Raw genomic sequence first — 13,631 nt, 5'->3', positions numbered from 1 at the left:
TCGTCTCGATTTGACATTTTCTGTCACCGTGTTCTGTTTATCTTACAGGTCTTCTAAATTACACAAAGAACAACCATATTTAACTTTATGGCAATTTACTTTAATTTAACCTTAAACATAATTCAATAGGTTTAAAAAAAAAAAACCCACTGCTGTAAAGAAAAGAGTTACACACTCACTCCAAAACAGAAGACTGGATAATAATCATCCATCCATCCATCCATCCATCCTCATCCGCTTTATCCGAGGCCGGGTCGCGGGGGCAGCAGCCTAAGCAAAGAGGCCCAGACTTCCCTCTCCCCAGCCACCTCCTCCAGCTTATCCGGGGGAATACCAAGGCGTTCCCAGGCAAGCCGAGAGATATAATCTCTCCAGCGTGTCCTGGGTCTGCCCCGGGACATGCCTGGAACACCTCACCCAGGAGGCGCCCAGGGGGCATCCTTATCAGATGCCCGAACCACCTCAGCTGGCTCCTTTCGATGTGGAGCAGCAGCTGCTCTACTCTGAGCCCCTCCCGGATGGCCGAACTTCTCACCCTATCTCTAAGGGAGAGGCCAGCCACCCTTCGGAGGAAGCTCATTTCTGCCGCTTGTATCCGCGATCTCGTTCTTTCGGTCACTACCCACAGCTCGTGGCCATAGGTGAGGGTAGGGACGTAGATCGACCAGTAAATTGAGAGCTTCGCTTTTACACTCAGCTCCCTCTTCACCACGACGGACCGGTGCAGCGTCCGCATTACTGCAGCTGCAGCCCCAATCCGTCTGTCGATCTCCGGCTCCCTTCTCCCATCACTCGAGAACAAGACCCCGAGATACTTGAACTCCTCCACTTGGGGCAGGAACTCATCCCCGACCCGGAGTGGGCACTCCACCCTTTTCCGGCTGAGAACCATGGCCTCAGATTTGGAGGTGCTGATCCTCATTCACGCTGCTTCACACTCGGCTGCAAACCGTTCCAGTGCGAGCTGGAGGCCCTCACCCGATGAAGCCAACAGAACCACATCATCCGCAAAAATCAGAGATGAGATTCTGAGGCCACCAAAGCGAAAGCCCTCCGCCACTTGGCTGTGCCTAGAAATCCTGTCCATAAAAATTATGAACAGAACCGGAGACAAAGGGCAGCCCTGGCGGAGCCCATCACCCACCGGGAACGAGTCCGACTTATTGCCGGCAATGCGAACCTGCATCTACTTTTAACCAAGCTCCTGCAACGGTTGTATAGGGATCGAATGGCCCGTAGCAATGGGCCAGACACCCCATACTCCCGCAACACCTCCCACAGGACACCCCGAGGGACACGGTCGAATGCCTTCTCCAAGTCCACAAAACACATGTAGACTGGTTGGGCAAACTCCCATGCACCCTCAAGTATCCTCGAGAGGATAAAGAGCTGGTCCAGTGTTCCGCGACCAGGACGAAAACCGCATTGTTCCTCCTGTATCCGAGGTTCGACTAGCGGACGAACTCTCCTTTCCAGCACCCTGGCATAGACTTTCCCAGGGAGGCTGAGGAGTGTGATCCCCCTGTAGTTGGAACACACCCTCCGATCCCCCTTCTTAAAGATGGGGACTACCACCCCGGTCTGCCAGTCCACGGGTACTGCCCCTGATCTCCACGCAACATTGCAGAGGCGTGTCAACCAGGACAGCCCTACAACGTCCAGAGCCTTCAGGAACTCGGGGCGGACCTCATCAACACCAGGGGCTCTGCCACCAAGGAGTTGTTTAATAATCAGTTTAACTTAATTAACTAGAGGCAAATTTTGCCTTTGTTGTACCTATCAATAAATACACATTTAATAAACAATAAGTGTTTGCTTCCAAAGTTTGAAAGTGACAGTAATTTTATTGTAACAGTGATCATTAAAGATCGATCATGTTTAAGAGTTTGTGTGTGAGAGAGGCTTTTATTGGATGATTGAGCTGAGACTGGTGGCTCTACATTTCCTTACAGGTACCCACAAATATTCCACTGTTGATAACCACTTATTTATCTACAGTTAGTGTTTATCAATCTCTGAGCCATAGCTAAGCCTCGCCAATAATATGCTATAAATCATAAAACTGAACTGTGCATTTTAAAGTGCATTTAATTAATTCAATACTTAATTGTCCCATGAGGGGAAATTGGATTAGCATTGATACAATTAGAAAAATGCTAAGACCAATAAAATATGCTTAGTTTGTCTATCAGTCCCTCCTACACATTGTCTGGGCCAATAGAAACCCTGGTATGACGGTAACACATTATATCATGTTATAACGACTTTGCTCACTTTCCCTCACGGTTCGCTGAGCCTGCTGTTACATAGCGTGGCTTATTAGCCAGCTAGATATCAGGTGAGACATGAAAATATTTCAGTTACATTGTGAAGTGACACTAAGCCGCAGCCAGCTAAATCCCTGTTAGGATTATGAGGAGGTCATTGGAAAGTTTTCTTTCCTGCAAGTGCTCCTCAGTCCCAAAAGGTTTCAAATTCCTGCTATAGATGACTGGACAGCAACATTTTATAGCTTCATGGAAAATGATGACTGAAGTGAAAATACAGTGAAATCACTCACTTCTTTTTAAATTTTATTTTCCTATATTCTATTATATTGTATTGTTGCTGCTGTTTGTACTACTGTAAGGTGACCTTGACGGTCTTAAAAGTGTCTATAAACAAAATGTTTCATCATCATCATTATTACTATTATTACTATTATTATTATTATTATTATTATTATTACTTTGCAACAAAAAAAAAAATCACCATTTAAGGATGTTGCTGCTCAAAACTACTTTGATCTACCTGAAGTTTCATATTAATTACACTGCTCTCACATAACTCCCTATAATCAATAACACTGCTAAGGCAACAAGGTCAAATAGCAGCAAATTAATGTGGCCTGGCCATAAAAATCACGATGCAGACACTCAAGGAGCAGCATGCAAGTGTGAGCAGGAAACAAACTCTGCTCATATATGCAGACTGATCTACACTGAAGGCACAGAAATACACATGTGCAGAAAAAGTTGTTATTTTAAACATTTTATTTCGCAGGAAGGTAAAGAAAGGCTCATTTCCTGACTCATGCATGCACATAAGCAAACATAAAACATCCATCATCACGTGCCTAGTCCTCCAGCTTGCCAGTTGACTATCCATCTGTTAATGCATTCATTCATCCATCAATCAATCTGCCCACCCTCCATCTTCAAACCATTTATTTCTCCCTGCTTTTGGCTCATAGTCTGTGCACTTACAAGTGCATCAGTCTGACTGCCAAGCCACCTATCCATCCATTAATGAGCCTCTCCATTTATCTATCTGTCCCTGAGTGCTCTTCATTTGTTTTGTCAAGTAAAACTAATAAAATGGAGACTTAAAAGTGGCACCATCACCTCATCTGTTTCTCTTTTTTCCCCAGTTTCTCCATCTTACTTTGGGTGCTGTAAAACTGAACAGGCTGAATATGGCACTCTCTTACCATGGCAACTATACCTAGGACAAAAAAACCTCAAACACTATATATTCAATTTGAAACAGATTTCATCTTTTCATTTCCTCTCACTGAACTAAAGAGCAAACCCCAAGCAGATTGTCATATCTGATCTTCAGGCAAAAACTATGGTGCTCCATAAAAAAAGTGTGCACACTGAAAGGGTATATTTTAAAAACCACAATGCTTTAATATTCTGTTGGAATTCCTAGATAACAAACACCAGACCCATATATAACCACATATCAGTCAACTAGCATCTAAGTCTCTGATGTGAAAGACATGCTTAAAAAATGAATGAACAGATAAATAAACAAAGAGAAATATTTAGTAGCCCCTATGAAAGATTGGACAATAAACTGAAATACTCTTAAGTACTGTTAGGGGTCAACGAGCATACATTCAGGGCTCTGTGTGTGTGTGGGTGTGTATATGTTTAGACATCTTTGTGAGGGCAGAAAATTTGCACACTACTATACTTGTGGGGACCAAATGTTGTTTTAGTGTCAGGGTTAAAATTGGGTTTAGGCTGAGGATTAGGCATTCATTTTTGATGGCCAGGGTAAGCGGCTAGGGAAAGCGTTATGTCAATGAGATGTCCTCACTAAGATATGAAAAGGAGTGTGTGTGTGTGTGTGTGTGTGTGTGTGTGTGTGTGTGTGTGTGTGTGTGTGTGTTTTAACCAGCATTACATTTACAATCTGCAGAGTTACTGATTATATTATATACAAAAGTTTCATTTACTACAACACTCTGTTGGCCTTCTGTCCAGCTAAAAAACACTTCTCCTTACTGCTTGCTTATATAAAGAAAAAAAGCAACAGAAAACGGTCCAGTGACGCACTTTGTGTCCAAACCCACATTTGAGTTAGCATTTACCTTGCCTCAATACAACAGCAATCATTCTTTCTATTATTATTTGTGTTTTCCAATGTATAATTCAAAACTTGATGTACCCCTGACTAATGCTTGCTGTCTCTGCAGATCATTTTTTCAGCAGAGATATAATTAAAGAAATGACTGCTTTCAGAGAAAGAATAGTTTGCCACTGCATGCCAACTTTACTTCAAGAGTTCTTCATTTCCGCTGGCTGACTGCCGAGTGTAATCGATATACTGGGAATACTACATTCCCCTTATTCCATTTTCTTCTACTCCATTCAATTTGTTCTCATTAAACAAGATCCATTATGCTTTTCATCTTTTCTTCACTTAGTGATAATCTGTTCTCATTCTCTGCATTGCTCTCCTGATTCCATGATCATTTCAAGCTCACAAGAACATCGACACTTCCCAAATGCAGCAATGCAGGAACTCGAGCATTAAATCATATTTAATGCTTAAAAGAAATGCTTCATTACAACACTGGAAAAGCCATTTCACCCCAACAAATGGAACACTGAAATGTATGAACAGTTCAGCAAATGCAGGATTTAAGCTAATGTCTAATCATGAAAAAGTAAAACATCAAAAAAGTCATAAATTAATGCTAACAACTACAATGCTTTAATGAGAGCCCTGGAGCTATGCGATAATGTCAACACAAATACATGTACTTACGCTGGCCCCAGCGGCCCGTCCGGGGGTTCAGGTAGTTTGGGTAGAGCCCGTTGGGTCGGTCCATTTTGGCTAGTAGCTTTCGGATGTGCATCACCTGAGAGGAACACCAGTCGGATCGGTTTTAATCCAAACAGGAAATGTTCTCCTTTTTAATCTAAATATTTCAGCATTTCTATTTTGAATGTGGTTTCTCTTATTTAAGATAAAAGGCTATATTTTTTTTCTCAAAAAACTGTTGGCATTTTCTAGACCGTTATCCGCAGTTAAATAACAAATCAGCACGCCAGCATGAAAATTAGGACATATAGTGTACATTCATACTATTACCTTCTGATAGTAGGCTGGGTTTCCTGTCAGGTAGGTGAGGTGAACAAACTCCATGTGGAGGGTCCCAAACTCAGCCAGGATGCTACTGCCTGCTGACGCCCAACCCCAGTTACGGCCGACCCCACTGAAGAAAACAAGAACAAACAAGAACAAAGAAATGACACTTGGTCATGGTGGCAAAGGGTTAGGTTTCAACTTAAACCAATGATGGATGGACAGTTTGAATAAGGATTTACGTGTCAGTTTTTAGGGCAAGGATTTTCAGATACCTGCCTTATTCACATTATCAGAGCCCAACAAGGCTAGCCAGGCCTTCATTCTTATCATCATCATGGTTTCCTCTAATGTTTCTTATCTTGGATCTATCAAGGAATTTGTATAACCAAGACATATGCTAACCATTTCCCTACTGTTGCCTTTAACAATGCGAAAAAAAGACAAACACATTTGTCATGACCAGGACTGCACCACATCATATCATCAATGGCAACACCAGATTAAATTAAACATGATATAAAAGTATCATGTTGTGATATCACAGATAAATGCCACACATTTTAATTCCACGCTGTGCACACAAGACGAAACTCCCAGGAACATGTGAGAGCAAGAGCCACATTTCAGCCTCTGTTAAGGATTTAGTATTTAAAAAGGAAGCTACTTAAACTATCTCCAACATAATACGTAAGAAAACAGTTTCTTCTAAAGGTGAAAACAACTTATTTTACTACTTGAGGCAAAAACACAGTCAAGCACAACCACACTGTGAAGGCATGCATAATACCAGCAGCTGCAATAAACGTTAGCAAATGACTCCGCTCATCCTTGGAGCTCTCGCTAGCTGCACTCCATAAGACAGGAAGAGCACATGGTTCATGGAAATTACCGGTACTGATGCGGTTACACTGAAGTAAAGAAGGGTTTAAAGATACAACATGCCAGAAAAAACATTTTCATTTTCAATTTTATTATGTTGCAACCTTTTTAAAAGCTACAAGGTTACATTACTTTTGTCACTGTTAAACTAAAGTGTTAATCAGTCATGTTGCACTTTTACTTAAAATTAGAAACCATGCAAACTAACTTTAAGAAAGTTTGATACTATTTTAAGTCTTTTAAATGCAGGTGTATTTCAGACTTTTTTAAGGACCTGTGTCAAGTTTAATAGGAACCTAATAAAAATTTAACAGGAATGCAAAAGAAATAAACTTTTTTAATGGCATGTTTCAAATTTTTCATCTTCATAACAACCATATAAATGTGCTAATATGGTATATAATCAATTTAAATATCTTTTGGTCTAGAGAAACACAGCAGAGCTTCAGGCTGTTCATATGCTCTGAAGTAAGAGTTGCAGCCAGTAAAACATCATCTTCAGCTTTACATGACAGGATGCTACATTAATAGGCTGTGACTTGTGTGTTTGTGTGTAAAGCACCTTATATAAACAGGTTTGTCACTTATTGTTTTTTCTGGTTTAAATTCCTCTGTGTACAGTTGTTCCCAAGGGTATTTGTGGTGCGTGTGACTGTGTAGCTATGGATGGTGATCTGTGTACACGTACACATACACACACACATAATAACTGAATATGTAGCGACCAGCAATGATGTAATTTGATTTCATTGTTTCATGCTGAATAAGAAAATGTAAACTAATAATAGAGAGGGCAGGCTAGGACAGGAGAGAGCGTACACATGAGGCATAAAACTGCACAAAGTTTCTCATTCTGTGCATGGGTGAAATGAAAGGGAGGAGGAAAGAAAACGAGAATAGAAAACACTAACAAGAACAGAAAGAGATGAATGTTAGAGTAAGATTATACATCAGGCAAGCAGAGCACTGTTAGAACCTGCATTACAAACAGGATGGCTACATGTTTCTAAAAGTTGAATTTAACACTGGTTCTGGATTTTTTTGCAGCTTTTTATAAAACTAATTTGCACAACTTCCAAAAAATTCCCTCAACACTTGGGCTTGGCTTTATTGTGATGCACACACACACACACACACACACACACACACACACACACACACACACACACACCCTTTCTGAGTTTGGAAGACCTAAAAAGAAAAGTCAAAGCCAACTTTTAAATACATTAAAAGCAATGATTTTACTTGTGAGGTCCAAGCAGCAAAACTGTGAATGTGTTTCTACCTTTTATTAACTCTTTCAGTGGATTCAACAGCACCTTAAAAATGTGTATGTTGGTAAGCAAGATGGCGCCGCGTATGGATGCCCTGGTGCTTCAGTGCGTTACTTCTGTTTTGTTTTTGTGCATAACTTCTGTGTCTGGGCACTCCTCTGGATATTCTTACACCAGAGAAGAGCTTCTTAACTACAGGACTACAACACCTGTGGATTTACTTCCAATATTTGTCGCATCTGCGGCAGATTTACTGCAGACTGTGATCAGGAAAGTGAGACTCCGAAAGAGAGGTAAGCGAGCCGGCGCACTCGTGTGTCTGAGGAGACGCGGACTGCGAACTGCTCTTCCTGGGATCTTCCTTTCCAACGTACGCTCACTCAGGAATAAGATAGACGAGCTGGCCCTGATGAGAAGCATGAACAGAGACTTTGCCTCCTCCTGTGTCTTATGTTTTACGGAGTCGTGGCTCAGTGAGGACATCCCGGACTGCGCGCTCAAGCTGGAGGGCTTTCATCTGCTGCGCGCGGACCGGCAGGCCTCTCTCTCTGTGGTAAGACCAAAGGTGGAGGTGTCTGCTTCTACATTAATAGTGGCTGGTGCACAGATGTAACAGTGATTGCTCAGCACTGCTCTTCCTCTCTGGAATACCTTTTCATTCACTGCAAACCGTTTTATTCTCCGCGGGAGTTTGCTTCATTCATCCTGGCCGCTGTTTACATCCCGCCAGATCCGGATGTGCAGGCAGCTCAGTGCGCACTCGCGGAGCAGATACTGCACATGGAGCGGACATTCCCGGACTCTCTCATCATTGCTCTTGGGGACTTTAACAAAGCCAATCTGAGCCATGAGCTTCCCAAATACAAGCAGTATATTAAATGCCCGACCAGAGAGGAGAGGACATTAGACCACTGTTACAGCACGATCAGCGGGGCCTATCGCGCGGTGCCCCGCGCTTCACTCGGACTTTCTGACCACGTCATGATCCACCTGATCCCCGCGTACAGACAGAGGCTGAAGCTCTCCAAACCTGTCGTGAGGACTAAAAAACTGTGGAGCAACGAGGCTGTGGAGGAGCTTCGCACGTGTTTGGAGTCTACAGACTGGGACACAATGAAGGCTGCTTCTAACAGCTTGGACGAGTTTACGGACACTGTCACCTCCTATATCCACTTCTGTGAGGACAGCATTGTGCCATCACGCACCAGGGTGAGTTATAACAATGACAAACCCTGGTTTACTCCTAAACTCAAAAAGCTGTGGCTGGAAAAGAGAAAGGCGTTCAGAAGCTGAGACAGGGACTGCTACAGAGAGGCCAAGTACAGGTTCACTAAAGAAGTGGACATTGCTAAACATCAGCACTCTGAGAAGATGCAGCAGCAGATCTCAGAGAATGACTCGGCCTCTGTGTGGAAAGGTTTTAGGAATATCACCAACTACAAGCCTAAACCCCCCCACTCCACTGATGACTTGCTCTTGGCCAACACCCTCAACGACTTTTACTGCCGTTTTGACGAGCCATCAGGCAGCCTTCACACCTCCAACGGCCCCAACAATAGAGACACTTTGGACACTCCTTCCCCCACCTCTCCCCCCTCCATAGAGTCATCACCACCTTCAAACACTTCACCTACAACACCCCCCTCCTCACCCCACACAAAGGAGGATTTCACACCACCTCCTCCCACCACAACTCTTCATATTCATGAAGCTGCCTGCTTCATTCCCTTTATTCCATTTTCTTCTACTCCATTCAATTTGTTCTCATTAAACAAGATCCATTATGCTTTTCATCTTTTCTTCACTTAGTGATAATCTGTTCTCATTCTCTTCATTGCTCTCCTGATTCCATGATCATTTCAAGCTCACAAGAACATCGACACTTCCCAAATGCAGCAATGCCATAATCCCTGTCCCCAAGAAACCTAGGATCACTGGACTAAATGACTACAGACCTGTGGCTCTGACATCTGTGGTCATGAAGTCATTTGAGCGCCTGGTTCTCTCCTATCTCAAGACCCTCACGGCCCCCCTCCTGGACCCCCTGCAGTTTGCATACAGAACCAACAGGTCTGTAGATGACGCCATCAACATGGCTCTACACTTCATCCTGCAGCATCTGGACTCCCCAGGAACCTACGCCAGGATCCTGTTTGTGGACTTCAGCTCTGCCTTGAACGTCTGGTGTCCTGGTGCAGCCACAACAACCTGGTGCTGAATGCCCAGAAGACAGTGGAGATTATTGTGGACTTCAGGAAGCACACAGCCCCACTCCCCCCATCATCCTGACTGACACCCCCATCACCTCTGTGAACTCATTCCGCTTCCTGGGTACCACCATCACCCAGGACCTGAAGTGGGAGCCCACCATCACCTCCGTCATTAAGAAAGCCCAGCAGAGGATGTACTTCCTGAGGCAGCTGAAGAAATTCAACCTGCCAACACGGATGATGATGCAGTTCTACACTGCAATCATCGAGTCCATCCTCACCTCCTCCATCACCGTGTGGTACGCTGGAGCCACTATCAGGGACACACAGAGACTGCAGCGTGTTGTGCGCTCTGCTGAGAAGGTGATTGGCTGCAGACTCCCATCTCTGCAGGACCTGTACACCTCCAGGACACCTCCAGGACACCTCCAGGACACTGGGGCGTGCAGCTCGGATCTCAGCTGACCCTTCTCACCCTGGACACAGTCTGTTTGACCTGCTCCCCTCAGGCAGGAGGCTCCGGTCCATTCGCACCAGAACCTCTCGCCATAAGAACGGTTCCTTCCCCTCTGCTGTTGGACACATGAACAATAACCGTATGACTGTTCCCACCACTAACACATGACCCTACGCTGTGTTCACTGCAGCATTCCATGTTCGGCACTGATCACCACCTGCACTCATGTATATATCTATCTACTTAGCACTTTTAATTCTTATTCTTATTTTTATTTTCATGTCTATTTTAGCGTAATTTATGACAGTATGTTTGCACTGAAGGACCGTAGCAATTTCCTAATGTTGTAAACCTGCTCAACATTTGGCAATAAAACCCTTTCTGATTCTGATTCTGATAAAACACTGCACTAAATACTCAGTGTCAGATGGTATTTTTTCTACTCTTACATCTGTATGATATCGCTCACAGGGGATATTGCTAATACAGTTAACATAGACACACAGCTCTGGCTGTGTGCACTGTCTACCTGCTGGTCAAACCTTCTGTCTGCAAGGAACTGTAAATCACAGCAAAGCTGACCTAAACCGAGAGACAGGGAGACTAAAAAGTCTAGTGTATACCCATTATGTATAAACCATTTCAGGTGGCTACATCATGAAGCTCACTGAGAGAAGGCCAAGGGTTTGCAGCGCTGTCAAAGCAAAGGGTGGCTACTTTCAGGAATCAAAAATGTAATGTAATTGAGAGTTATTTATCAATTTATCAAGGTTTAAATTAATAATAATAATAATTATAATAATACATTTTATTTGAGGGCACCTTTCTAAAACCCAAGGTCACCTTACAAAGAGAAAAATATATCAATAAAACATAAGATTAAATTAAATGGTTTCCCTGGATTTTAAGTGTTCAATCGGGTGCTCAATAGGGAAGGCGAGAAGTTTATTATTAGCCTGCTTTATCCATTCCAGAACCAGTGCGTGCTAATGCTTGTTTGGGATTATTGTCCTATCAGAACACCCTCTCAGCTGAAGGTGACAAACTGGCTTCCCTCTGAACTTTGACGTTGGTGTTCAAGGTCATGACAGGCTTGAGTCTTCATAGCTTCTAGGTTGTTCCTTGAACATCTTAACTAATTTCCTCTGATCTGAGGGTGAAAGTCTGGCTCTTCTTTCAGACAAAGTGGTGACACATCTAAGTAACACGTACTTAGTTGTTTGAACTGATGCTCAGTGTCTGTAGTTGTTTACAAATTACTCCATCAAGCTTCTGGAGTGGTGTTTCTAAAGCCCCAAACTCAACCATATTGAAAATGTTTGGACTACGCTTAAATGACGGGTCAGTGCCAAGACACCAACCATTGAACTCCACCCATTCTGCCAAGAAGAGTGTCAAATATCCAGACAGAATTATGCCACAAACTTGTTGATGGCTATCTGGTCAAGATTCAACTTCCAGAGTGGTTTTTAACCAGATATTAGTGAGGTTACATGTATCAATTAGAGATAATCCAAAACGAACTCAAATGTATGTGCTTTATTCTTGTTTTTTAAATTCATTAGAGATGTATGCTGCCCTAGAAAAAGAACACTTCAAAGTAATCAATAAAACACGTGACCATGACATTCGTGCTCGTGATGAGTGGATGTAAACTTCCAACCACAACTGTAGTTAAGTAAAGCAAACTTATATCTGTAAACTCTTCATTAGTATTCTGGTGAAATCTGTTAAATCTTGTGTAGTCTCAAAAGAAAACTGGCATTTCTGACCGTGTGGAATTTATTTCATACTCATTTCAGCATTTAAGAGAACCTAACAGATGATGGGATGGTTTTTAGTGGTAGTGTCACTAACCTCTTAAGGTTGACCATGGCCCAGGGGATACCAGTGGGGGTGTTGAAGGCAGGAAGCAGCTTCTCAGCTAGCTGGACTGCCTTCAGTTTGAAAACCTAGAGAGTGTGAGAGAAAGGGTTCACGTTAAACATATACACTTCATTCATTTGCCCGGCTAAATGTTCGACTCAAAAACCTGACAAACACAAGCATAAAACAACTGCCAACGACCAAACAAATGCAGAATGTTGGATACTGGGAGAGACATGAGTGCTAAATGACGGCCACAGAGCTGAGCAGATTTTTGGAGAATACAGAAATCTTAATATATGCAAAACCTCCCTTCAAACTGTGCTGCAGTTTGAGAGAAATACCGATATCTCTAGGGAGAAAACCTTGCAGGGCATAGGACACAGTCTAGATTTCTATTATCATGACTGGCGTCTAATTTCTACAGACTGATGCAGAGAAATGGACATGTGTTCGTTTGGAGATTACACAAGTTCTGCTGCTAGTTTGACAGATGAAGGCTCAGAAGCCCTTGCTGCAGCGCTTGTTCTTTTCTCAGCTTGCCAATCAAAGAGATAAAAGGAAACTAAGGTTATTCTACTGCTGAACTAACTGAATACCAGTAAATGCTGAAAGCTGAAAATGCCACTGTGGATGTTGTGAGTCAGCTCAGCAGCGACTGAGACGACAACATCTACTGAAAAGACCTTTTTCCAGCAGCAGGCGTTTACTTTCATCTGCGGTCAGTTGACATTCTAATAAACTATCTTACACATTTTACATCATATTTGAATAGAACAGAAAGAAGATGGCTTTTGTTTCCATTCTAAATTGCACAGGACCTTTATTTTGCTTTTGTTTCTGTTTGATGTCAGTGAGATAGGATATTCTTAATATGGTCATCTAAAGGACACAGATCCAGCTGTGAGAACAGAAGCACACCTGCAGAACGGGTGGGTGGTTGTGGTGGGAGTGTGGGGGGGAAAGTGGTGTAGTGTTGCAGGAATGCCAGTGAATGCCGATGTTATGGCCTTTCAATAGTCAAAGTAAAGAGTGAAAGCGATTTATTTTTTACTCTAATTTTCTCTTTTATGCAATTAAAATAGTACAATTACAAATCCTCTTTGGGGGTTGCGTCAGTAAGGGTATTCAGTGTAAAACTCTGCTAAATCAAACATGCAACCCACTGAGGTGACCTCCTGTGGCAGGGAGGAGCCAAATGTAGCCTCTTTATATATTTTATTATAAGAGTCATAATAAATTTAATCTGCCTTGCAATAGTTTTACATCATGTTGTATGTCCACATATAACTGACACTAGGAAGACAGACATGTTTTGGTGTGCACGGCTTTATGCACACAAGTTCAATCTCGTGTCCTGCCTGATTTTTAAGCTACTTTTAAAAATTTTTTCCAACAGCCATTTTTGTAAGGCAACATTAAACATGGATGTAGCTTCTGGGTTGAAAAAATTAAGCCAATGCATAAGTGCCTAAAAACCTGCATTCTATCTGAAAACCACCACATGTCAATAACAGTTATTACCAACCCCCAGTGGTTGGTAATAACTCTAATAAACATTAACACAAGAGAAGAAGACAC

The 13,631-nt window shown here is 42.7% G+C and overlaps 1 protein-coding gene across 5 annotated transcripts in view; it reads right to left on the bottom strand.

Moving 5' to 3' along the window:
• The window catches only part of man1a2 (mannosidase, alpha, class 1A, member 2), a 141,101-nt gene that overhangs the window by 22,348 nt on the left and 105,122 nt on the right, over window positions 1-13,631 (bottom strand). For all 5 annotated transcript variants that reach the window (XM_082509514.1, XM_082509518.1, XM_082509517.1 and 2 more), the window contains exons 7-9: window positions 12,042-12,136; window positions 5,368-5,491; window positions 5,041-5,134 (exon numbers count right to left, since the gene is read on the bottom strand). In XM_082509514.1, coding sequence (XP_082365640.1) covers window positions 5,041-5,134; window positions 5,368-5,491; window positions 12,042-12,136 — 313 coding nt within the window. The remainder of the gene's footprint in view (window positions 1-5,040; window positions 5,135-5,367; window positions 5,492-12,041; window positions 12,137-13,631) is intronic.

This window comes from Aulonocara stuartgranti (assembly GCF_965226115.1).
Source record: "Aulonocara stuartgranti genome assembly, chromosome: 16".
NCBI classification, from domain to species: Eukaryota; Metazoa; Chordata; class Actinopteri; order Cichliformes; family Cichlidae; genus Aulonocara; species Aulonocara stuartgranti.
Note: the sequence above shows the minus strand (reverse complement) of the source record. Positions and strands in the feature narration are given on the sequence as shown.